At 36.8% G+C, this 27742-nt stretch overlaps 1 protein-coding gene across 6 annotated transcripts in view; it reads left to right on the top strand.

Annotated features, from left to right (window-relative positions):
* The window catches only part of LOC126922040 (hemicentin-2-like), a 568705-nt gene that overhangs the window by 488684 nt on the left and 52279 nt on the right, over positions 1–27742 (top strand). For all 6 annotated transcript variants that reach the window (XR_007712641.1, XM_050734213.1, XM_050734214.1 and 3 more), the window contains 4 exons: positions 10033–10184; positions 11467–11611; positions 18550–18680; positions 23208–23367. Coding sequence is in view for 5 of the 6 variants with exons in the window: in XM_050734213.1 (XP_050590170.1) it covers positions 10033–10184; positions 11467–11611; positions 18550–18680; positions 23208–23367 (588 nt within the window). In the remaining variant the exon portion in view is untranslated. The remainder of the gene's footprint in view (positions 1–10032; positions 10185–11466; positions 11612–18549; positions 18681–23207; positions 23368–27742) is intronic.

Raw genomic sequence — 27742 nt, 5'->3', positions numbered from 1 at the left:
TGCCGGGACGGGTATTATTGGCTTCCTTATTTTTTTCGTGGCTTTCCATAGTGAATAGTTGGTGTTCTCGTGTGTGGAGAGTGTCCCTATCAACTTTGCGAATTCGTTATCTTTGTGCTCCTTTATTTTGTTTTTTATTTCCTTTGCAAGTTTGTTTAAGTGTTTTTTGTTTTCTCGAGTTCTATGTTTTTGCCATTTTGCTTTCGCTTTTCTTTTTTTTCTAATTTTGTCGAGTATTTTTTGCGGAATTGTTATTGCTTGTCTGCTGGTTGATTTGGGTGTAGTGGTTGTCTTTGCTGGTTCTTGAATAGTTGCTGTCAATGTTGCTACTGCCTGTTCTATGTGTTCAGGAGTTTTCAACGGGATGTTGCAGTTTATTTTGCTTTTTATTATTTCTTTGAAAGTTTGCCATTTGGTGGTTTTATTTATTTGCATAATGTTTCTGGTTTGTTATAAAGTATTGGTTTGTTTCTGTATTCAATTATTATGGGTGTATGATCGGAGCTGAGCTCGAGGTTGGGTGTTATTTTTAGTTTATTTGTGTTTAGTCCCCTTGTAATTGCAAGGTCCAGAAGATCTGGTTTTTTGTTCAGGTAAGTCTGCCAATGTGTCGGTGTTCCTGTGGATAATATATTGAGGTTATTATTTCTAATGTATTTTTCCAGTGTTCTGCCTCGAGGTGTAATGTTTCTTGACCCCCATAGCGTGTGCTTTGAGTTGTAGTATCCCGCTGCGATGTACTTGTCCCCTAGGTCCTGGAAGTATTCTTCCCACATTTGTGATGTTATTTTGTGTCGCGGAGGCACATATACTGCTGACAACTGGAAGTAGTTGCAGCTAGTTTGAACTGTAACAATGGTTGCTTGTAAATATTCTTTGTTAACTTGGCTGTGTAGATAATGTTTGATATCGTTTCTGACTATCACTGCTGTCCCTCCGTGAGCTTTTCCTGAGGAGTGTTTGGTATCATATATTGTGTAGTATGGTATTTTCAAGTAGCTTTTTGTAATGAAGTGTATTTCTGAGACAAGTAGTATGTCTATATTGTTATTGTATATGAATGCTTTAATTTCGAGGGCCCGTTGTTGTAGGCCGTTTGAGTTCCAGGCTGCTATTTTTAGAGTGTCCGTTTTTATTTTTTGCTTAGCACGTTTGTAATTAGTTGTAGCATGATTGTGATTTTTTGGGTTTGCTGTCTGAGTACTGCGTTTTGTTCGCTTATCATTCTGGTTAGCATTTCAGTGTTCTTTATGGATTGTTTGTGCAGTTCTTTGATTTCTGCAGTGTCATTGTTACTATTGCTGTGGTATTGGTTGTCTGTAGGTGTCGATTGGCTGGTTACTTGAGCGTAGCTTAGACTACCAGTGGTGTTGGTGCTGATGGGTTTGGAGTTTGTTGCTTGCTCTGTATTTGGTATTATTTCGGGTTTTGTGCTGTCCTGTTGGGCTTGTGTCTTAGTGATTGTCCTGCTTCGTAGGGACGGGAACAGTTTGCGTTGTAATTGTTTTCTAGCTTTGCAACCTTTGTAACTGGCTGGGTGTTTTCCGTTGCAGTTGTAGCATTTAACCTCCTCTATTTTTCCCGTGGATGGGCAGTGTATCGTAAGATGACTTTTTACGCATTTAATGTATGCCGGGGTTCTATTGCAATAGTTTTTAGTGTGTCCGTATTGTTGGCACCTTATGCATTGTGGGATTTCTCTTTTATGTCTAGGTGGCTCCACTTTTACTATTGTGTTTAGTAATTTTTCTATATCGTATATTTCTTTGTTGTTGTTTCTAGGTTCTAGTTCAACTAGGGATAGCGGTAATGGTTGTTTGGTATCGTATTTGTTAATGTTATTAATTGTCCTTACCTGGTGTCCGATTTTTGCCAGTTCTTCACTTATTTTTCCGGTATTTGTTTTTGGGTGTAGTCCCCTGATTACTGCTTTGTAGCTTTTGTCAGTTTTAAGTTGAAAAGTGTGATACGCTGCGTTTTTTCCTTTAGTGATCTTGTAATTTTTCTGAATATTTTTGGGGTGTTGGTTTGCACTTTCACCTGGTCTATTTTTATCTGTTTGATGACATAGTTGTCTTTCCCTGCGGTGTTGTTTAGTAGTTCGATGAGGGGGTCAATTATTTTCTCATCTATGTATATAGGTGGTGGTTTGGGAATGCGGTTTGTCGGACTTTCCGTTGGGTCCGTTGCTGCCTCTTCTGGCAGTGCGCTGAATGGATTATGAAGCTTGATATCTTGTAGCCATTGTTTTTTTTCAAATGTATCAATTTTCCTCGCGCTTGCGAGCGGGGTTACCTTCCGTTTTTTGCTGGAGGTTGCCACCGTCCAGCTTTCTTCCTGGTGTATTGGTATGTTTTACTCCCCGTCGGATTGTGTTGTTTCCATAATATCGTCTTTTTTCTTTACATATGTAGAGTCTGTAGCTTTATTTATGAAATATGTTTCACCTGAATTAACTATTTTTATTGGTGGAATCTGCACGATTCCACGTTTTGTCGACGGGCGTTTACTTTGTCCCTTTCTCTTCCCTCTTTCCGCACTTTCACTGGAGCACTGTTTCGCACGTCCGTTTAGGTCGCCTTCCCAGGCGGATCTGACCCCACATTTGTGATGTTATTTTGTGTCGCAGAGGCACATATACTGCTGACAACTGGAAGTAGTTGCTGCTGGTTTGAACTGTAACAGTGGTTGCTTGTATATATTCCTTATTAACTTGGCTGTGTAAATAATGTTTGATATCGTTTCTGACTATCACTGCGGTCCCTCCGTGCGCTTTTCCTGAGAGGTGTTTGGTACCATATATGGTGTAGTATGGTATTTTCATGTAGCTTTTTGGAATGAAGTGTGTTTCTGAGACAAGTAGTATGTGTATATTGTTATTATATATGAATGTTTTAATTTCAAGGGCTCTTTGTTGTAGGCCGTTTGAGTTCCAGGCTGTTATTTTCAACGTGTCCGTTTTTATTTTTTGCTTAGCACGTTTGTAAGCATTTGTAGCATGACTGTGATTTGTTGCGATTGCTGTCTGAGAACTGCGTTTTGTTCGCTTATCATTCTGGTTAGCATTTCGGTGTTCTTGATGGATTGTTTGAGAAGTTCCTTGATTTCTGCTGTGTCGTTGCCAGTGTTGTTGTGATATTGGTTGTCAGAGGGTGGCGATTGGCCGATTACTTGCGCGTAGCTTCGACTACCAAAGGTATTGGTGCTGATGTGATTAGTGTTTATTGCGTGCTGTGTATTTGGTATTGTCTCGGATTTTGTGCTGTCCTGTTGCACTTGTATGTTAGAGTATGTCCTGTTTCGTAGCGGCGGAAACAGTTTGCGTTGTATTTGTTTCCTGACTTCACACCCTTTATAGCTGGCTGGGTGGTTTCCGTTACAGTTAAAGCATCTAACTTCCTCTATTTTTCCCATGGATGGGCAGTGTATTGTTAAATGGTTTTTTGCGCATTTATCACATGCCAGGCTTTTATTGCAATAATTTTTTGTGTGTCCGTATTGCTGACACCATATGCATTGCGGGATATCTTTTTTATGTCTAGGTGGCTCCACTTTTACTATTGTGTTTAGTAATTTTATTATATCATATATGTCTTTATTATTGGTTTTAGCTCAATTAAAAATAGCGGTAATGGTTGTTTGGTATCATACTTGTTTATGTTGCTTATTGACCTTACCTGGTGTCCTACTTTTGCTAGCCCTCGTTGTCGGTGTTTGTTTTTGGGTGTGTATTTTCGAGCTATCGCGGGGAGACGCGGTCGTTAGAATACGCGTCAACGGAAGTCGTAAATTCCCGTTACGATTAGAATAATCGACACCATGAATAGTTCGATCCCCTTATTTCGGTTAGGATAATAGGGGTAGTTGTTGTGGTATAACACTGGGAGTTACGGAGTTATAAAAATGTATATTTCCAACACTTTGTACAATCACACAAAATAGTAACGCCGTTGATTAAGATGCAGGTAACGAAGAAAAGGATTATTCTTAGATGAGAGAGTGAGAGCTATAGGAGCTCTAGGCCCGCGAGAGCTGTAGGAGCTGCCGGACTTCTGCATAATGTGAGAGCCTTAGGAGACTCTAGGCCTTGTAGGCACTTTGAGAGTTGTAGGAAAACTCTGAGAGATATAGGAACGGTGAGAGTTATAGGGATTGCAGGAACTCTAGGCACCGTGAGAGCTGAAGGAATACTCTCAGAGATATAGGAACTCTAGGCACCGTGAGAGACGATGGAACTCTCTTAGAGATATAGGAACGGTGAGAGCTATACGGGTTATAGGAACTCTAGGTACCGTGAGAGACGAACTAACTCTGAAGTTTTAGTCTGATGTGAGTACGGAGGAAAGCTCGGTATGGGTGTGCCATTTGAACGAAGAACGCGGATTCGTTGCTTACATTTTTAGTTAGCAAAGTGAGGGCAATGATCCGCGATGTCGATTGGTTATGACCAATGTTAGGAAGGAAGAGAGGAGAAAGAAGCCTCCTACCAACTTGGGTCCTCGGCGACATTGTTTATAGGGAAACTCAAATTTTCCACTAGGTAGATCTCCGCTTGTTTCGTTAGGCTACTACCCGCCTTCTCCGTAATTCTTAAGAGCACGTAATAAACCCAAGGACCTTTCTAAAAACCGGCCGAAAACATTTCTAGAATTAGAAAGTCTTTTCGGGCAACAGATTGACTTAAATCATATGTGCGAACAATGCAGTTAGGATTTCAACTTTATGGTGGGTCCTTAGGCCTATGGAGGGTTCGAAGGACGGCACGTAAATCGTTGGCTGTCACGCCGCGCGGGAGGGCGTGCAGATGTGTTGCGCGGCGTAACAGGGTGTAATCCCCTGATTACTGCTTTGTAACTTTTGTCGGCTTTAAGCTGATAGATGCGATACCCAGCATTTTTTTCCTTTAGTGATTTTGTCATTTTCCTGAATGTGTCTGGGGTGTTCGTTTGCACTTTCACCTGGTCTATTCTTATCTGTTTGATAACATAGTTATCTTTCCCTGTCGTGTTGTTTATCAGTTCAATGAGAGGGTCTATTATCTTCGCATCAATGTATATTGGCAGTGGTTTAGCAATGCGGGTTGTCGGACTTTCCGTTGGGTCCATTGCTGTCACTTCTGGCAGTGCGCTAAATGAATTACTCAGTTTGATATCCTGCAGCCATTGTTTTTTTCTGGTATTTCAGTTTTCCTCCCGCTTGTGAACGGGGTTGCTTTGCGTTTTTTGCTGGAAGTTGCCACCGTCCAGCTTTCTTCTTGGTGTGTTGGTTCATTGTTCCCGTCATTGGCTTGTGATATTTTCATGTTAACTTCTTTTGTTTCTGCCTCTGTGGAGCCTATAGCTCTATTTAGAAAGTATGTTTCTCCTTTGTTAGTTATTCTTATTGGTGGAATCTGCATGTTTCCACGTTTTGGCGATGGGCGATTACTTTGCTGCTTTCTCTTCTCTCTTGCCGCACTTTCACTGGAGCACTGTCCCGCACGTCCCTTTAGGTCGCCTGCACAAGCGGAACTGTGAGTTTAGGGATGAGCGTAATCAGTGACGTTTTCCAGGTTGTGGGATAGTATCGATAACGAAGAATTGCGTTAAAGATTGAAGAGATGAGTGCAATCCCTTTTACGGGAAGTTCCTCGATTGCTTTATTACTTATTTGGTCCTGCCCCGATGCTTTCCTGCGATTTAGACGATGGATTAATTCTGTAACCTCTAGAGAAGTGAAAGGTTAAATAGGGGGAGACATTTGGAAGGGAGAGTGCAGGTATTCTGTTATTTCCGGAGTGGTATTGGAGGAATAAGGTTTAAAGACGTTGGATAGGTAGTTAGCGAACAGGTTGGCTTTTTCTATGGGGCTACGCGCCCATCCACCTTGCGGGCGGCGGATTGGAGGTATTATTTGTGGGGGACGCGTGAGTTTCCTGGAGGCCTTCCATAGTGAGTAGTTGGAGTCGGCTGTGGGGGACAAGCTGGCGAGATATTTGTGAAAACAGTCATTATTGTAGTTTTTTATGGTTTTGGTTAGTTTTCTAGTTGCGTTGTTTAGTTTGCGTTTGTCTTCCGGTGTTCTATGGGTCTGCCATATTCTTCTTAATCTACGTTTTTCTGCTATTTTTTTTAATGTGTACTGGGGATATTCGTGTTTGCTGATGGACGTTTTTGCCGGTGTGGAGAAGCGGATAGCGTTTATTATGCTCGTGTTTAGATATTCCGTGGCTGCTTCGATTTCTTCATTGGTTTTTGGTGAAGTTGAGGCTGGAATTGTGTGGGTAAAGACTTCTCTAAAGAGCTGCCAGTTGGTGTGTTGGTTATGAATGGAGCCATTAGGTGTATTCTCGATGATAGTTGAACTGACTGTTACTATTACGGGGGAATGTTCAGAGAAGAGATCAGCCGAGGAATTGATTTGGACGTGTCTTGAAGAGATATTTTTAGTTATGAGGAAATCAAGAAGATCGGATTTTTTGTTTGTGTGGGTGGGCCAGTATGTGGGTTCGTATGTGGTAAGGTAGTTGAGGTTGTTGGTTATTATGCTGTTGAAGAGGTTTTTGCCCCTTACTGTAACCAGTCTGCTGTCCCATTGGGTGTGTTTGGCGTTGTAGTCTCCTCCAGCTATAAATCTATTGCCCAGGGTGTCCAGGAAGTTATCAAAGTCTTCTTTGATGATGGAGTTTCTGGGAGGGCAGTATACAGCTGAAGTGGTGATTGTACCATGACAGTCTTCTATTGCTACGTTTGTTGCTTGGAGGTAGTTTTTCTGGAATGGTGGAAGTTCGTAGTGCTTAATGTTTAATTTGATTATGATTCCGGTGCCGCCGTGGGCCTTTCCGCTGGGGTGTTGAGTATGGTAGAACTTGTATCCGTTTATGTTCAGGTAGTTTTTGTCGGTGAAGTGGGTTTCAGATATGAGCATTATGTCGATTTGCTGGTGTTTTAGGAAGAGTTCTAGTTCAAATTTGCGTTGCGCTAGACCGTTGGCATTCCACAGAGCTATGCGTCTTGGTTTTATTTTGCGTCGGGGCGTATTAATTTATCCATGATGAGTGTTAGTAGCGGTAGCAAATTGTTTATTTGCTCTGATTGTTTCTCTATTAGCTTTTCAAGCCTAGAGACGTTGTCTGTGTTAGGTGAGTTGGGGGCACTATTTTGAGGAGGATCCCTGTGGCTATTTGGTGTATTTCGAGTGCCTTGTACCGCTTGGGCATAGGAGGTTGAGGGAGTGGTGAGTTTGGTAGGGCTGGGTGTTTGATTGGTTGGAGGGATTGGGGTAAAGGTGAGTTTCGGCGAGCTGGGTGTTTGGTAGGTTACCTCTTTTGTTCTAAGTTTGGGGTACTTGTTTGAGTACAGAGTTTTGTAGGCTGAGCAGCCTTTGTAGTTGGCAGGATGGTCACCTTGACAGTGGATGCACTTCGCTGGGGTTTCCGGTGATTTCCTGCACTGGTCGGTGGGGTGTGTACCTGCACATTTGACGCAGCGGAAGGTATGGTTGCAGTATTTCTGCGTGTGCCCGTATCTTTGGCACCTTTTGCATTGTACTATCTCCTTTTTGATTTGCGGTGGTTCGAATTTTACGATGGCGTTCATTAGGCGACTGATGTTGTAGATTTCCTTGTTGTTGGGTTTCTGTTTTAAGTCGATAAAAAATAGGGATAGCGGGTCTTTCGTGACTCTATGCCTTATGTTGCTGACATTGATGACTTCGTGGCCGAGTTTCGATAGTTCTATTTTTAGTTCGTCGATGTCTGCGGAGTGGTGGATGTTTCGTAGCACCACCCGAAAAGGTCTTTCTTCTTTGAGTTGGTAGGTGTGGAAATTGGCGTTCAGGGCCCTAAGTGTCTTGGTGAGCTTCCTGTAGGCTTCTGGATTCGTCGGCAGGATTTTTACTTGGTTGTTGGTTATCTTCAGGTTGTAGTCCTCCTTGGAGATATCTCTCTCTAAGGACTTGATCATTGCCTGGATGTCGATGACATCATTAACAAATATTGGTGGGGTAGGGGGGCTTCTCTGTGCGTGATGTTTTGACGGCGGGTCTGCGATTTCCATGGCGTCGCTTGAGGATTCTAATACTGCGAACCTGTTGTGAGTGTTAATTTGTGTTGATGGCTGTTCGTTCGAGTTTGTGTTTGATGGTTCAATTTTGCGTTTTTTCGCCTTATTGGCGTCGTTGGTACGGGGGGATTTGCTGCACTTCTGCCACGGAGGGGGTAGCGCGAGGTAGTTGTGTGTTTGCACAGGCGAGCGTGGTCGTGATTGCTGGGCCATCATCGAGCTAGCTATTTCAATATGAATAACTAGTCGTGAGGCTATGAGGCAAGGTTCGGGTTGGGGTTAGGTGCGTAGGATTTTATTCTCCCTGACGGATAGGAAACACTTGGGAGGATAAGAGCTGTGTTCACTTTCGACGGTTGGGTGACACGTGTTGCTTTCGAACTTTACTGGACACTAGAGACACATCTGCACGCTAAGGCAATCAACAGCGAAAGATTGGCTGAGTGTTGAATATTGCGTAGCACCACATGAAATGGTCTTTCTTGCTTGAGCTGGTAAGTGTGGAAGTTGGCATTAAGGGTTTTTAACAACTTTGTTAATTTTCTATAGGCGTTTGGGTTGGTCGGCAGAATTTTTACACGGTTGTTACTAATTTTCAATTTATAGTCCTCCTTGCTGACATCTTTTTCGATAGTCCTTGTCATTGTTTGAATGTCAGTGACATCGTCAATGAAGATTGGCCGGGGAGGAGGAGTTTTTTGGGTATGTTGTCTATTTACCGCTTCAGTTATGTCCATAGAGTCTTCTGTTGTCTCCAGTATCGCGAACCTGTTGTGGGTGGTCACTTGGATAGCTGGTGGATTAGTTTGACTCTTGCTCACATTCGTCATGAATGCTTGCAGCTTGAGTTTTTTCCTGCGCGGGTCGTTTGCAAAGAGGGATGTATTACCCCTTTGCCACGGGGGAGGAAGGGCGGCACTGTTATAACTTAGCTCCGGAGAGCCCGTTTGAGATGATTGGGCCATCATCGGAGCTAGTTAATTAAATTTGAAGTAATTAATCGAGAGGCTGTGATTCGGGTCAGAGATTAGTAGCATTGGATTTTCTATTAGCACGTTCGCGAACACTTGACTAGGTTTGTTAGATTCGCTTTCGACAGATGGGCGTCAGGTGTTGATTTGTGAACTTCACAGGACACTGGACACACGTCTGCACGCTTCGGCACTCAACAACAAACTGACCCATTAGGGTAGATTGAAAAAATCAAAATTATGTAACCATTTTCTAGTAGTGAAGAAAAACTTGACTCTATTCTTCCAGATTAAGTATGCAAAATGTGGTTTCTGTCAGATGAATCTTTTAGAAGGAACACTTGAAAATTTGTCATATCTGGTTTCTTAATTACATGACATTTCAATTCCACTTATTCCCCTGCCATTTCACTTCTAAAACTTAATACAACGATACAAAGAAACAAGATTCGACATGATACAAAAAAATACAACAATCTAGAGTAAAGAATTAATAAGAGTAAATAATTCACCTCTATGAATGTACACAATAACATGCGCCATTCACAGTGCCAAAACAAATGAAAACAGGAACCGTAAACCTGAAAACACACATTTCCATCCACCACCCATACAAAATCCAATCTCCTAAAAAGAAAGCAAAACGCTGCAAAAAGAACATCCACTACGCTTATTATTCCACCACAGCAATCAGAATTTCGAGCGAAAGTCAATTTCGTCATCGAACCAATTTCTAGCAAAAAAAAAATTAGAATAGTGTTTAAACTGCTCTTAATGAAACAGAGATTCGATCCTGCTTCTCCATCAGAAGACAAATGTTTAGCAAATAATTGAACAACGGAGGCTGCTAAAACCGTGTTCCATATTGGAAACTTTCGCTAAATGGTTTCCATTAACCATGGAACCATTCGAAATGATTACTCAAACACTCGACAGGTTTCATAAACGCAGCGGAATCTTGCCTGCAACTGATAGTTCTTTCGAACAAGGAGGGCTAATGGATGGTATGCGTGTTTCAGTGAAACCATTGTGGGTCCGCATGCAAGGAGAGAATCGTCCATTTAGCGCAGGCACCACGTACGAGATCGGCTGTGAGATAGTTGGAGCGAGACCAAATCCGAAGATCACGTGGTCGAAAGGAAGTTTGATGCTGAGGAACGCCAGACAGACGGTAAAATTAACATTTTCAAGGTGTGATAAAATTTAGGAAATAATTATAGTGAAAAGGGAGAGAAAGAAAGAAAGAGAAAGAGAAAGAGAGAGAGAGAGGGAGAGAGCGCGAGTATGTAAATATTAAATTTATTATCGTATCATCATCTAACGATACTAATCTCGTCAATGGCTACAAAACATCATAGTTGTACTTAAAAAATAATCAAACACTTGTAGGAAATTTTTATAAATACATTATGTATATTATACGGAATATTTTAGAAAATTATTATAATGGAACGCAATATCTATCAACATGTATCAACATATAACATGTGTCATGATTATATTGGAAAAGTTTGAAATAAATCTGAAAATTTGTATAGAAGCTACAACGTACTTAGTGCAAGTATATATTTCACAGATACAGAGACGACGAAAGATTCGAAGCAATCAATTGTTCATTACATTAATAAACCTTAATATTCGTTGGAATAATCTTTCACATTTATTATATGCTTAAGACGACTATGATGCCATATACTAATTTTTTTCTGAATATGTTTGTGCAATAAATATCTTGTGATTTCTATATACATTTTCACATTGTTCCAAATTTTACCAATATAATCATGACAGTCGTATTCCATTACTGTACCAGTGAAATTTTAAAGTGTTTTACATAACATATTACATTACATAACAATATATAAATATAACTTTCCTACGGTAACTGTTCAAATACTTTCACGACTCATTGTAAATATACAAATATACTTCAATGCCATCCAAAACTTAACAAACACTCCTTTCGCTATCTTCGAATCATCCAAACCGAGCAATATTTTTCTCTTATAAAAATTCCCATTATACCATCACCTAAAACGTTAAACACAAAAGGAGATCCAGGAAGACGTCCGATGCAACACATTGGAGTTTCCAGATTCGAGGCCAAAGGATTTTAATTACACTATGAAAAAAACATGCTCTCGTCTTCAAGAAACTCAACGTAATTTCTCTCTCTCTCTCTTTCACACACACACGCACACACGCACACACGCACACACGCACACACGCACACACGCACACACACACACACACACGCACACACACACTTTTTCTCTCTCTCATTCTTTTTTGCACTTTCGTTCCCTGGGGGTTCGACTTCCGGCGTCTGTCAGCTTCGACTTCCCTAAATCAGCTTCGCGGCCAGCGTTTGTTTTTTCTAGCGTGGATATAGCTCAACGATCAGGCAGACCAGTTCGGTAAACTGTTTTAAATTCATGAAAGCCATCCCACAGATGAGCCCCGACTCCAACGTCACCACCAGCATTCTCACGTTTGTGCCGACTATCGAGGACGCTGGCAAGTTCCTCTCCTGCCACGGCAGCGTGCCGGATATCCCGGATTCCGAGATGGAGGACGGATGGAAGCTCGATATACACCGTAAGTGTTTTTTCATTGAAATTTCATAGTGACGATTTACGGGGAGTGGAAGTAAACGACTCTCGGCGATATTTTCTTCCACGACAGGTGGTGGTCACACACCTACCATGAAAAATATAGGACGAGTAACAAGACAGTTTCGATCAGCTGATTTTCAGAGCTAGGTGTTGTGTGTGTTTTTTGGGCTTTGAATGGAATATTTTCTGTTTGGTTGCGGCGAAAATAGAATTTTTAGACTAGAAAGGGACCTGTCGTGCTGCGTCAATCACTATCGTGCCAAATAATAATTCTCTTTAACTCCCCTTGCATTAACTATTATGCTTCTTGTATTTGCAAAATTCCAACATATAAAGTCAACTAATATTTACTAAATTAAATTGTATAAAGACGTAGGAAGAATTAGTCTTATAAAAACAGATAGACTGTATATTTTTTCGATTCAAATCAAAATACAGTACTCGTCTTCATATTTATTAAATTGCCTACTTGATACTACGAATATAACTAAACAAACTTAGTTTCTTTAAATTATATTCCTAACTTATCAATTACATTGATAACTAAGAAAATCAACATTTTTAATTATGTCCAGAAAAATATAATTTTGCATAAATATTCACAATCCATCAATGAAACATAAAATACTAAAATACATTCTGGACACCTAATTATAAGCCTAATCCTAATTTTCCTAATCTCAAATTCAACGCTCCAATAATAGCAAAACTGAATCAAAGGAAATCAAGCGTTGATTACGTAAAATTGTAGAACGGGAGAAAAGAGACGGGGAAATTTGTCAACGGTTTCCAGGACAGATCTAGAAATCTGTCTGATTGGTTTTCCGACGAGGAAAAATTTGGAAATGCTTCAATCGGGTTTTCGCAATGTCTAGTCTACGAGGAAACACGGCCATATAGCTGTCCAATAAAAATGAAATATGGTTGATGACCGATTTATTGCGCCGCGTCGTGGAGCGTAATTTAATTCGCCTAATCGATAGAGCAACGCATTGACGACCAATTGTTTCGAGTGGTGAAAACAGCTTCTCTGAAATTTGTCTCGTCGACGACAAGCCAGGAACTCTAATGCGAAACGCGTGTCGTCACGGTCATCTATTCTTCCAGTCAACTTTCCATGGTACGTAGTTTACTTGGATTAATTAAAAATTTTAATTAATTGTTTCAAGGCTTCGCACACTGCGCCAACTGGAAAGTTCAGGCCAGAGAACGATGAAAACGTTGCTGCAGTATGCAGGAACGGTAACACGATAGTAAAACGTGAGAGCTTTTGAAAATTATTAACCTTAGAATGTACGGTATGATATATAATATTTCGTAGTCGGGAAATGAAAGAAATATAATCCGTTATTGTATAGGTAAAATAATAGAATGAAATATAATAATTGTGAGGAAACTGAATAATATACGTAATATCAAATTTCGGTGATAATGTTTATAAGTCATGCCAAATGTCAAAAATTGAAATTAAAAGTTTCAATAATTCGAATTGAAAATTTCATCCATTCTTGAAATTTTTAATCTCTAATTAAACAGTTTTTACTAGTGATCGCCTTTAACATGCACGAAGTAGATCAAAGAAATCAACAATGATAATAAAAGGAATATCTAGAAGGCAGAATATCTGTAATATTTTCCGACGTTCTTCTCGCCATTTTTATTGACAATGCACGAGTTCTATTGTTTTGCTATCTATCCTATTACCACGGTAAAAAGTGCTTCGAATCTCAAGCAGTTAGATTGCCACGATCGATGTACTCTCGCATTCGAGTCTTCCGTTTTTAGACATTTCTTTCGCTCATATAGCCTTGTTCTGCATCGAATAGTCATCCTTCTGTAAATTTCCGCTCCACTAACACCCACGCCACTTAAGAACCTGATGACAGTACACCATTCCCCCGATGTACAATCTTACAGTGGAACAAGCTTCTTGGCAATCAACCAGGACACGCTATAAACAAAACATAAACGCTTAGACCACAAGCATATCGATGCCAAATATTTAAAAGAATATTTCCAATGTACTATTCGGACCATTTATTTCGATTCCTTCTCATTTCTTTTCTATTTTAATCCACGAATAGTCTAAAACGTACAGAAAGAACAATTTGATATTTCTCTGGGGCACGAGATTTAACAGGTAAATATTAATATCTGCCGATTCAGAAAATTTTTAATTTTCTTCTTCCTAGAGACGAAACAGATTCGCAAATTAAATTTTAATACAAAAATATTCATTTCGTTTCTCAGTTGGTTGGCAAACGTCAATTTAATTAATCGATGATAATACAAAATGTTTTGAATGTTCTGTAGATCTTTCAATTCAAAATTCTGTCAGCTTATATTATTTTAATTAAAAAGCAAATGATTATTGCAAAATTAAATTCTATTAAAAAGTAGAACATTATATTACAGGTTGAAAAAAGATCCAGCTTCTTAATAATCTTCTAAAAGAAAAGTATGGATATATCTTCTGTTAATTAAAGAATGAAGTTTTAACTAAAAACAAATAATTATTATAAAATTAAATTCTATCAAATAGTAAGATATAATATTGCGCCTTTAATTTAAAAAAGCGAAATTTTTACTAATCCGTCGAATGACAAATATCCCCCGTCTACTTGACACGATTCGTGCTCCTTATTTCCTTTGCCACCTTTTCTGAGCACCCGTTAACACGCGTTTCAGCGCCGAGTCGTCTCAAAGGCCGTTAAAATCGTATTCGCCTACCGAAATTAAAAACTCGCGTGTATCATCGGCGTCAGAGAAACGAGCAAAAAGAAGGGTTTGGGGAATTTATTTATCCGTTGGAATTTTGTCAAGTCGAGGCCCGCGTATTGACTTCACATTCGATATCTCGCTCTCGCTATTCGCAAAAAATCCGCTGCTCCCTCGTGACCGTTCGCTCGATATCGTTTCTTCGTCGTTGAAACTCGAACAAAAACCAATGAACGAACGAACAAAAACAACGAGAAAGCAAAATGAAAAAAAAGACGAAAGGAATAACAAATAAAAACGATAGAGAGGATGAAAAAAAATTGGTAGCAAGAGAAAGAGAGGGTAAAAATCTATGAAACAGCAGTCGTGATAGCGATTTACGACGTTCGCCAGCCAGTTCTTGCTTATAATTTCACTCGACCTCGGTTCTCGTAATGCGAGTCCACCGAACAAATCCGTTAATTCCGCCGCAAGATCCCGCGTCTGCAATAACGAATAAATTTTTCCTTACTCCTTCCCGCCACCTGAAACCTCCTCCCCGTCTCTGTGTTACCGTCTCGCCCGCTGAAATTACCAACTGGCGCGATTATCGATGGAAAAAGAGAGTGGTTCAAGGAGAAAAGAGGAGATGATGGATTTCGTAGGTAAATGAGCAAAAAAGAGGAAAAGAAACTGGGAAAAAGCAGGATGGAGGAGAAAATATGTTAAAGCTTGATGTAAGGCGTGGTTTATGAGTAGAATCATTGCCATTTTTGCTACAGCACTACAATTTACAGTATTTAATGTCGAATTATTTTATTGAAAATCTCATGGTTTCCAAAATTTATTTTTATTGTGAAATATCGAAAATATCATATCATTGGAAATTTCTATTTTTCTTTCTTTTTTTTGTACCTGCAGGCAGAATTCAGAGTTTAAATAGCACACTGCTTAATTAAACATGAGAATTCAAAATTTAAATAACACACTACTTGGTTACATATCAGAATTCATAGCATAGAATACATAGAGTTTATAAACACATAGAGTAGCACAACAAGTGTGACTAAACAACTATTGTTAGCAATCGCAAGCATTCATCATTCTATGCGATTCTAAATTCAAGCCCGATCCTAAGTCAATAACTGGTTGGTTCTTTGTGTGAATTGACCAGTACACCACGTGCAAATTTGATCAAACCCAAAGTCACCATCTATATATGAAGATCATAATATGGAGACTACACAAGTAGGAAATGGTAAGTGAAGTTTCAGCATTTCACTGGAAAACAAAGTTTTAAAATTTAGTACGTTGTCAATCAACTTTTCGGACCTAATCATACTCGTTAAAATTTTCAAAATACTAATCTTCATCATATTAGAATATTGAAGATACTAAAATACTGCTTAATATCGTATGATATCGCATTATATTGAAAATATTAAAATCGTGTTGTAGAAATATCGTGTTATATGGGAATTGTCTATACGTCATATTAAAATCCTTTTGCACAATCATAAATTAATATTAAAGCAAAATAATTCAACAAAAATATACTCGTCATAATACATAATATACTCCTCCTTTGATAACTCCTTTTTGCATAATATAGAGCACGAAAAAAAATCGAGAGAAATAGCAAGTAGAAAGAGAATATGAGAATAGAAGATAGAAAGAGGAGCAAGAGCAGTCACGAAGGAAGCGCAAAGAAAATTTGATGGGAAGAACGAGTGGAACGAACTTTTAAACTTATGGGATAGAGCAATAGGTGGATAGAGAAAGGAAAAACGAGTTTTATACGAGGAGAAAGAGGGTTTTGGACGAAAACGAAAGGAAGGAAATCGAGAAAACGAGAAAATCTTGAGCCACGGATGGGCATGTACCATTAATTTCCGCGAAGCTGAACTGATCCCTGCTTTCCTCTTTTTCTCCCTCTTCGTTTCACGTTCGTGTCCTCTTACTTCCACTTTGCTCGCTGTCTAGTCGAGGAAAACTTTTATATTGGACAGCAGAATCACGGTGTTAATCTCCAGGAATGGTGGTAGGAATAGCGAGTCTGCATAACGACCGGTTCGTTATGAGATCGGTTTAAGAGGTTGTCGCGAAATCTACAGGCGTGTTCCATGCGTCCTGCTGGAATAAAAAGATTTTATCGTACGAAGTCATCCACACGATTCTGTCGCGCAAACGATTATTTGAAGCGTAATTCTAGACCCGTGAAAACTATTCAAGGATGGTTTTTGCAAATGATTCAGTCAACATCTGTGAGAATTATATAGTACTATAAATAGAAATACAGAAAAGAAAATAAGAATTACAAACATTATCTTTTAATATTTATCCTGGAATTTGTTTAACTCCTTTTAATTTCATTTGTTGTGAAACACATTTCTATGCAAATATTCAGTTAAATATTTCATACGTGCATCAGTGAAACCCAAAAATTTATACGCAAAATATAAAAAATAATATTTTTAAATAATATGTGGAGTATGTCAAATATGTATACATATATGAGTATCAGAAATGTGAAGAAGCGTTTCAGATGAAAATTGTTTGACTTCATGGAGGAAAGTTATTAAGATATTTCGATTTTTTTTACACTCTTATCTAAGGAGATTTCAATGCCGATGTAACTTCTTTAAATGAAATATACACTATACACTTTTTCTATATGCCATTTTCTATACATCGTTCGATGCATTTTTTAATTCTCTACAAAAAGATATTAGGGTATTAGGGTCGAAAAATGACTAGTTTAAAACATACTTTGACTTTAATCTTGTGAAGCTTATCGTATGAAAGACAAGGAAAGATAATGCAGTGCTTTTATGTTTATATTTTTCAATGCAATGCTGTATAAAAAGAATGTATAATTCCATTTTAAGAAGTTACATTGGCATTTAATCTCTCTAAATAAGAATGTAAAAAAAGATCGAGAGATCTTATTAAGTTTCCCCTATGAAGTCAAAGAACTTTCATCCCAAACATTTTTTGACACTCCTGATACTTACAGAAATAATCACGTGTACACGTTTAAAACGAACATACTCTATATTTATGTGTAAATGTTATAGCGTTTATACGTAATATTGTATGTGACTATATGAATATATTTTCTATTTAATCTGTAAATTTAATGTTGCGCCTAATTTACGGATAATTAGTATATAGGTTTTGTTAAGGAAATATCAATCGAATCGTGGAATAGAAACATCAATTCCTTGGAAGAGTGTGTTGTTGTCAAAAAAACATTGTGCGATGATACAGGAAAACATTAGACCAGTTTGATATATTGTAGCTTCCTGATCTCAGATCGCCTGGAAACTGGAGCCAAGAAAGGATTAACAGCGACAATTGATTTTGTCGTTATTAGAGCAGACAATATTGCGTTAAATACAAGTGGGAATTTAACCTACTTGTGTTGAAAATCATGGATAGTAAATAGGTGTTTGGTGTGTAAACATGGTTTATTATGCAAGCTTATATACTGATTGCTTACCTCATAAACTATACTATATACCGGTTAATACGCGTATACTTGAGAAAAATATACTCCCCTTTATTATTTTATAAATTAATAAAAATAATGATATTTTCTAGCGGTAGTGATTGACGATTATAATTCTTATAACTGAAACTCTTTTTATACACATTTAATATTATATATACTCATTATAAAAGATTATACACATATTATTATACTTATACAATGCTTGCAATTGCTAATTATTTCTTTGAAATATATATAATCTTCTTATTATAATATTTCCACAATGTTGAACCATTTTTTTATACGCATTTGAATTCTAAAAGAGGAAACAATCTCCTCTTCTCGTATCTTACAGTGCACATAAATTAACGCCATATTTAACAATACTCCTAAGCAAAACGTAATTATATATTTTAATTACAGAAAACAACAACAATCTAATAACGAATACAACTCCCAAAACACCCATGCACCACATTTTCCAATACCCCAAAAATGAAATTGCAGCATCTCCATCAACCATACCTAAAATACAGATCATTTCCACCTATTTATGATCTAACTCAGTAGCAAACTCCACGCATAAACAAAACAATGCTATTTCTTGCCTATCGCTCTAACTACTTACTTACACTGCACCCAAGGCGCAAAACATACTCGCGCGCTGGGTGTAGTTGCCCGAAACAAAACATTGTACCATTTCTTATACAACGACATGGTTAAACTTTCAGACGAACCGGTGGTTATGCTCGAGCTTGGGAGCAATCTGAACTTGAGCGCAATCCGCGAGGGTATCGACGTTTATTTCGAGTGCAACATCAAGTCGAATCCGTGGGTTTACAAGGTCTCTTGGCGGCACAACGTAAGTTCAAACCAACCACAATCGCACCCCTTTTCATCTATTAAGTCACCTGATACATTAAAATAAATTTAAATTAAAACATCGAATGAAAATAAATTTTAAAATTGATTCTCCTCCCACACCTATGATTTTTTATTCATATAATAAAAGTTCACGTTCGAATAAATACAATCAACCAACAATAGTTCATTCGGTCAGACATTGACTGGATTCAGCTAAATGGAGTTCATATGAACGCATAATCTGCTATAAGTAATCGTATACAATTAAAAATTAAACTAAGTAAACGATAATATTCTTGATAATATGATTGATAAATGTTCCAAATTTATATTAAAATCAACAAGTAATTCAATGTAGAAGAACAATTGAAGAAGTGTCGACTCCAAATCGTTGATCGATAGTATATGTTCTATGTACGACGACGACGACGATGGAAACGAGAGCGATGGAACGCTCGCTAACAGCCGGATAACGAAATTGCGTGGCAGTTCCGGAATCGATAATTTAGAAGCAAGCCTTAATCGAAAGACGAGATAAGGGGGACGGGTTAGCGCAGCTGTGATGCGAAGTTTCTGTTTAAAATTTACATGCTGATACGGGCCGACCGGGAACCAATGTGTAAGCGTTCTTTGAACTAATAGCCAACGTTCCGCATCGGTAAGAAATTTATCGGCGAGCTTCGGGAACCGTTGACGTAACCCTAAGCGCTTCAAGCTTCTCCTTAAATGGGGTGAAGTCTGATGGGGTTCATCGTTAATAGGAAGTTCACAGGGGGGAACCGCGGCAAGTGATGTGCACCGATTTTCTTGGGACTTTGAGGTTACGCCAGGCGTTAGATGGTTTGGCTTTAGATTGATAGACCAAGTTCCTGGAGAAATATCTTAAATTTCAAATTTCTCAAGTTTGTCATGTCATGCTACCTTTAGGGTGATATGCGAAGGAATCTTATTTCATCTATTTTAAGATACATATTATGTTATCGTTAAGGAATGAAAGATGATTAATAATTAAAGATAATAGACATAAATTAAGAAAAGAATAGTAATGATTAGAATTAATTTCCAGAGTCAAATGAACTTTTTCTTTTTTTACATTTTTCTTCTTCGGTTTTAAGTTGTGTTTGAATTCTATCTTTGTAACTAACAAGTACATGATAGATATATGTAAATATAGATTAAAGATGATAGGTTATTAGCAAGAAGAAATTAAAATGTATTTGTTGATTTAAAGAAAATTCTTCCCTTTTATAGCTAATTTAAACTATTTTCTGAATTACTTGAATTCAACTTTTGTATTATTCATTGTAATAAACGAACCTTAAGTAATTACGTAGCTGAAACTAGTAACAAATTAATAATAAAAGCTATTCAAGTAAGTGGCAATGCCATCCTACTTTATTCGCCAATTACTTCGCTTAAGCAGAATCGCAGAATTAACGGAAACGAAAATAGAACGATGTAGTTTTCATTTCGACGTAGAATTTACTACACAAATTTTATAGTATAGAAAGCATAGAATAAATAAGCTCTCTACATAAATTAGTAGGTACCTTATAACACACATTAATTATCAAGTTTGTAAAGAGAGATTATATCGACTAATTACAAATATAAATACGTGCATACCAGATAAACTTTGTACATACATTAACTAATAATCCATAACTCTACACTAATTATCAGAAATTTGACAGAGATTGCATAGATTAATTACAAATATCAATTTCTATAAAATAAATATGCTTTCTATGTAAATTAACTAACAACTATATCACTATATTATTTACCTCAATTATCAAGAAATATTAATCGAAACGTCGCTTTTGCAATGTAAGATCTATGTGGCTGGAAACTTTTCCATGTATAATGTATATAATTAAAAAATCCAACAAATAAAATATTTTATTTGCTATTTAACAAAATTTCATGAATTTCGGTGCGTAATTGTACGTGGCTGCGTGGTAATACTTCGTAAATCTATTGAAACTACTATGAACAAAATGACAAAATCAAAATTAGAAGATTAGTCACTCTCTTGGTCGTTTATTCAATAAAATATTTGATCTGTCATGTAACAAAGCTGTATTAGTATCGGTACATAATTGTATGTGGTTCTGTGATAAAACTTTATCAGGCTATTGGAAGTTCTACGAATGAAATAACTGAGGGAAGTCAATCGTTGTTCGTGACCGATCCGATGAACCAACGATGTGGGACGTGATTGTTATCGAGCTATGGCAATCACAGCGAGAGATTTGTTTAATGATTAGTTGTACCAATGAACGGGTTTCCTATTCAATATTAATCTGTTTGATATTGACGCGTTCAATCTACCGCAGATCACTGATTGGTTACATAGATGCGATATCCCATTTACGATTAATAACTCAAAAATATTCTTCCAGCATCTCTCAATTGACAAAATTTCCATTTACCACTAGCTTCCGAAAAATATTCTATTAAAAGAAAAAAAAATGAAAGAAAGAAGAACCATTCCTGATTTCTTACGCTTTTTACCTTTTTCTCGCAAGCTGTCATTATTAATTTCGTTTGCGTTTTAAGGCGAATGCATTCTGACAGTACATCTCACCTGTTCTTTAACGCGCCTTTACGTTTCATAGCCCCAGTCTCTTCAATAAGAGAATCGTATATTTTGCATTACTACGTTCCATTGTGAATATTTTAGCCAGCGAAGTGTAACTTTACTCTTCCGCCAGCGTAGAACAATTCCACAGTCCTCAGACGGAAAGTAGGAAATAATTTCAACAAGAAAGAGCAAAACTACTTCGTTAATATCATTTTTTCGCACAGTTATTAAAAAGAAAAAAATTTGATTAACTTCGTGTCGTTCGATTATTCTTATTTTAACCGCCGAAATAAATAATGTATATATGTGATTACAGTAGAACCTCAATTATCCGACGTGATGTTGACCTCGGATAATAGGGAAAGCTCTATTAACGTTCATAAATCGTATAGTAAAATCATAGAATGTTAATGTTATGTTAATGTTATGTTTGATAATGTTACGTTGTACGTGTATTTAAGTTTGATTAATTATTTAATCAGTTGAAAGTTTGGACCTTAGACAGGACTTTAATAATCGAGACTCCATTGTACTTCGAAGTAAATCTACCTATTCGCAGAATTGATAATTCTTAGCTGCGGTTAGATCAATTGCAGAATCTGTGTTGAAGTGGTCACCACTTCTAAGAAAACTCTACATCTGGTCTTTTTAATTTTCTCAAGCACTGAAGCCATCGACAGCGTATAGACAATAGACTGCGACGAAGGCAGACCATAGACAGTAGACAAACGACGAGGGCTTCAGAGTTTTTGAGTTATAAGCTAACACTGCTAGCGTGCGGATTTGGATCAGCTCAAATTATATTCCTACTTGTACTTACACTTCTGTATTAAAATATATTTTCTACCTTACAATTTATCCACGCGTTTCTCTGTTTATACATCTAATAACATCAACAATCTGCTTAACGCTTTTGTCGAAAGTTCTAAACTTTAACTACTGACCGATTTTACGATTTTATTATATCGTTTCTGTTGTCTCTGCATGCCTCTGACCCGTAGAGGGATTAGTAAGGTTTATTTTAAACGAATACGAAAGCTCGTCCCTCTGCGTCTGGTATATTGCATTGTACTGCATTATGTTGATCCGAGTTTCATAAATATTTCTTCGAGCGCCTTTAGATCTCGATGTCATTCTAGCCAAGAGGATATCAGGCGCGTCTGTCGATTCTTCGTTTGATTCGAGAACGACTACCGGCACGGAAGATCTCCGCCACTGGTGCCAATGTGTTTTGAGGAAATTCAAAGGAGATTTCCGACACTCGAAAAAGGAGAACATAATACATCGGTTGGCGCGGTTGAGAAATTGAAGAACTGTCAGCAGCCGTCGCCTTATTTTTTTCCCCTCCCTTTCTCTAGTCATCCTTTCTAATTTTTTCGGCAAATTTATGCATGGAATGGTACCTATCGATCTGCACGCGCATCAAGTTCACGTAAGACTATCAATCATCGTGAACGGTTCACTTCGAAATTACTCTCACCGTCTGTAGAAGTGAGCTGAACGAGGAAACAAATACACGTATATGTTGCTCGCGTAACCTCAATTTGCATAAGAAAATCACAGAACAAAAGCATGATGAGTACAGTTTCGTTGATTTCCTGATTTTGATGTTATTTAATGGAACAGAAGAAACGGATGGTTTAACTGGACCTTTAAATTTCTCGTAAATGCATAAACATTTTGCTCTATCTCCGAAAAGTATACTTCCTTCGATATCTGATCAGATAAGATTTTTATTCATAGTCAATTAAGACAATAATTACAATAGGAATGAACTTAGAGAACTATACATAAACTAGATTTCTAGGCAGTGTGCCGTACACGAAACATTTTAACGATCCACCGTCTTTGTTATTCTTCATCATCGTCGTTTGTCGAAATGTTATATATACTTTCGATCTATGATGGAATATAGTGATCACGATTTTATATCGACAGGGCAATCCGCTGTATCATAATCCAGCGACAGGAACCATAATCAGTAATCAAAGCCTAGTATTGCAAAGCGTAACACGAAGCAGAGCTGGGATCTATACGTGTATTGGCAGCAACCAAGAAGGCGACGGGGAGAGCAATCCTCTGAATCTGGACATCAAATGTGAGTATATTGGCAATTCAGTTTGGTAATTCTAACTAACGCAAGATGTAACTAGATATAGATACAGTTCACTTATGAAGACCGAAATATTGCATAGAATTTTGAATCGTCGATTTAAATGGTTATAATGTACACTTTATACTTATATTTATTCTAATTATGAATTCAACTATAATTACATGTATTCTAATTACAAAATTACGGATAAATCGAACTAGGAAGAAAATAAAAATAATAAATTCTCAAATTCTTCACGAATGGAATTTTTGTTTACTTACGAAAAAATAATTAATATTATAGCTTCGAATTTGGCTCTAAAATTTTTGGATTAATAAGTGTGAAAGATACACTACTGATCAAAACTATTCGTAACGTTTGCTTATTTTCTATAAAATATGTTTGAATAACAAAATTACAAATGATGTAAATTATTAGCGATACAAGTATTACTATTGACTAAAAGCGATACATCAGCATTATTGGATAAAATGGTTGCATAGAAATGGCTATTTCATCGTCCATCTTCCCGCAACATTCCCTAAAAACATAGGAAAAAGTAGCATGATAATGAAAAGACGTAGGGGAAGTTCCAATATTTTTTTAATTTTACAGGAAATACGTCCGTTGCAACTTTGTTCCATTAAAAGTTTGTACCGTGATGTCACAAGCAAATACTATCATGTTCTGATCTTCGCAAAAAAATTTAATCAGGTCGGAAGAAAAATTTTACAAAAGGACACAAAGCAGTTACACGGTATAAAAATACAATTTTTAGAAAAACCACAAACATTCTTTTCCAGAAAGCAATTATTAGTTGTATAAATTTAATTATTTAGATAGTCCCGCCAATAGTAAAATAATTTTAGACGATTTAGAGTTTTTCATAAAACAAACATTCATTCGAGCAACTGAAATGAATTTCAAAGATGAAATATTTAACTGTATTAGTTATATATTTATATTTTAAAGACGCTTAAAATTACATCTATTAAAAATAACTTACACGAGTATCTGTTATCCTTAAATAATATGAAACTATGTTGGTATCGAATATTTACCAAAACTTTTGATTTGGTAAAGAAAAAAAAGATTTATACAAATGTAATACATTCTATTGGATATATAGATATATTCTCTTGTTTAAAACTAATTACGAGTATTGAATATTACAAATATTAAATAGTTTCTGGAAAAATCAAGTATCCTTGAACGTTAAAGGATACTGCATAAATATACTATTGTAGTATGAAAGATTGATGAAATGAAAAATCCTCAATAAATGCTTATCGCATTTTTCTTTAAATAACAGCTTTCGACATTAAAGATTACGGCCATTAAATAATTCCCACATTCAGAGAGGAATATCTTTAAACGTTATATAACCCTGGGTAAATAAAATATTTATCAAAATAAATCACGTAAAACCTAAAGAAGAAAACAAATAATATCCAACGTATCCTTCTTGAAATAACTATTAAATATTACAATTACTAAAGAACATCTATACAGTCCACAATGAAACGAAACATTTATAAATAGAGTTGAAACGAGATCTGAAAAGCGAAGAGGCATTCGAATAATGCATCTAGCCCAGAACCTGCTATTTCCTCCGGCTCGTTGCAGAGATATTTAGAAAGTATGATTCGCTGGTTTCTGTGAAGTGATATTATGTACAACGAACGAAGAGATTGTTGCGATTCCAGCTTTGTGGATTTATACCAATTCGAATAAAGAGAGAAGTGGATTGTAAGATGGGTCGGAGGGGGGGGGGGGGGAGAGAAAGCAGTTGAAAGAGGACACAAAAGGTGGTACTGGCGTGGCCACTAATAGCGTTAAAGGAAACCGACTCGTAGCAACATGCTTTTGTAACATAATGATACATTTAGGTAGATGTGTATAAAGCTAAAATCCAACATCTATCACGAGTATAGTAATACAATGCAATGTCGCACTAAATGCAAAGCCTACCATTCTCTATTAACAAAATCTACGCTCCTTCTGAGTTCACGATACACCATTACTTCCGCTTTTGCCATGTACATAAAATATCGTGCCATATTTCCTCCATATTACGGAGTCTGGTTATTAATTTTATTTTGGATACACAAAAAGTATCATCTCTATCATTTTTGTAATATTAGGGAGATCCGGGCTTGCAAAATTTAAAATAACTATCGTACATCATACGTGTATGTTAGCATTTTTAAATAATAAAAATGCTACTATTATACGTAACATTACATACTTATTTCTAACAAAAGGTTTTTCAGTGGAAAAGAAACAGCACAAGAAGTTACTGTTTAATGTGTTACTTTTAAAAGCTACAATAGTTTTTTGTAACTTTATTTTTGAAAAACTATGGTCTAGCAATTTAAGAGGCAGTAAAATAAGGAACAAAAAAATATATTAGATAAAGAAAAAGTGAAAAAACTGTTATAGTAGTAGAGGGAACATAGAAAAGAATAGAAAGTATAGTAGTAAAGAAAGCGAAGGAACCAAGAAAGGAATTATGGTAGCAAGGAAACGGTAAAAGAAAGTTAGAAGAAATAGCAACAATAGAAACAAGTAACACAATAAAATCGAGAAGCCACAAGGAAAAATGAAGTTTCCACAAGTGAAAATAGACAGATTTCAAAATGTCCTCGAACGGAGAAAATGTCGAATTTCAACTTTCTAGAATCTCTTGGGATTCTAAGCGACATATGTCCAAAATTGAAGAATGCCAGCTTTAGGTGGAATGAAATCGAATTACGAAATTGATGATGCAAAAATATCATACAATAGTACACGTATTGCACGTAGTCGATAACGTATACGAATGCAGAATAAAATTACTAAAACTTTATATATGAATAATGGATATTATCCATTTTGCCATAGCTAAAATAAAAACAGAAAGTTTCACACAAAATTTTATCACAGATTAAACACTACTTAAATATAATTTTTCCAATAAACACGCTGCAACGAAAGTCTCACCACCAATTTATATATTATTAGGCAACTGATTAAGTTAATCATGAATTTATTTTGCAATATGCAGTTTGCTTGCTAACGTGTATAACGCATGTATTATTAAAATTTCATACCGACGAAATTATATATTTTCTAAATGTAATATAACAAAAATAACCGGAAAAAATTTACAAAAGAACGAACATTTTAAATATTATCTTTTTAATACACATACTATAACAGACACTCTCGACATTAATTTATTCTGTATCATGAAACAAACGATTAAGTTAACGGCAAACTGATATTCAGAAACGAACAACGATTCGATCAATAGATATTTGAGAGAATTTTCTTTGTTGAAGTTCTTCGGTGATACAGTCCGTGTAACACGAAAGATAGGAGTGCACTTTTCCTGATTTCAACTGCGTCGACTAAGATTTTATCACATCCACTCTCGGGGATCGAATCATGGTGGTCCAATCCAACGTCGATTCTGCTTTCAATTTACAGCACTCCAATTTCAAATTTTCTCCGCGGCAAGAACGTAGAAATCTGCTAGCTTGTCTATTCGAGAAGGAGCTTCGAAAAGAAAGTCAGGATACGTTTACCCCCCCCCCCCCCCATTTTATCCGCGTTCATTTCGATTTTTGTCTAGTCTATTTTGCTTTAATTCAGCAATAATTCTATTCCGCTTTATTTTACTATAAATTCGATAGTTTTTTCAATCTCTATTTCTTTAGGATAATCCGAAATAACACGGAATAATCTGATTTTACAAAATTCCTTAAATATACCATCGACTTCGTCCATTTATAAGATTGAAACTTCCAACTTTCTTAGACTATTAGAATACAGAAAATTTGGTTTAGGCTTGTTTTTATGCGATAAGAATCTAGTTCGAATTTTTGGTCAATAAATGATGACTTAATCTGTATTTCTACAATAATTTAAGAAGACATAAGATAGTCTCCTTGTACAATATTTTTCAAGTATAGTATCGAACTAGTTGTCCATCTACAAGGTTGGAACTTGGAACTTTCTGACTCTTGGAATGCAGAAAATTGGTAAATTCCGACGTCAAAGTTCGTGCTCCACGGAAGAAAAGCCAAAGTATTTATCCTAATTTCGTTCGTGCCAACTTTGGTCTCGTCCTGTCCACTTCGTAAACCGAACCGTCTTTTCTTCATTTGCTTTAGATTTACTTTAAACTTACTTTGTTCCAAAATCGAACTTCTCTAGATATTCAACGTTTTATCAAATTTCAGCTTAACTACTCTTGACGTTTGTTCACCCAGATGAAACGAAATTTGAAACCGTCTTTAACGATTTTCAGATTAAATTGCAGGGTTTATTTTTTATGCACGAGGGAGTCTATTCAAGCCCTGCGGCGAAACCAATCTTTAACTTCTTAGGTACG

Source organism: Bombus affinis, chromosome 11 (assembly GCF_024516045.1).
Source record: "Bombus affinis isolate iyBomAffi1 chromosome 11, iyBomAffi1.2, whole genome shotgun sequence".
Classification (NCBI taxonomy): Eukaryota; Metazoa; Arthropoda; class Insecta; order Hymenoptera; family Apidae; genus Bombus; species Bombus affinis.
Note: the sequence above shows the minus strand (reverse complement) of the source record. Positions and strands in the feature narration are given on the sequence as shown.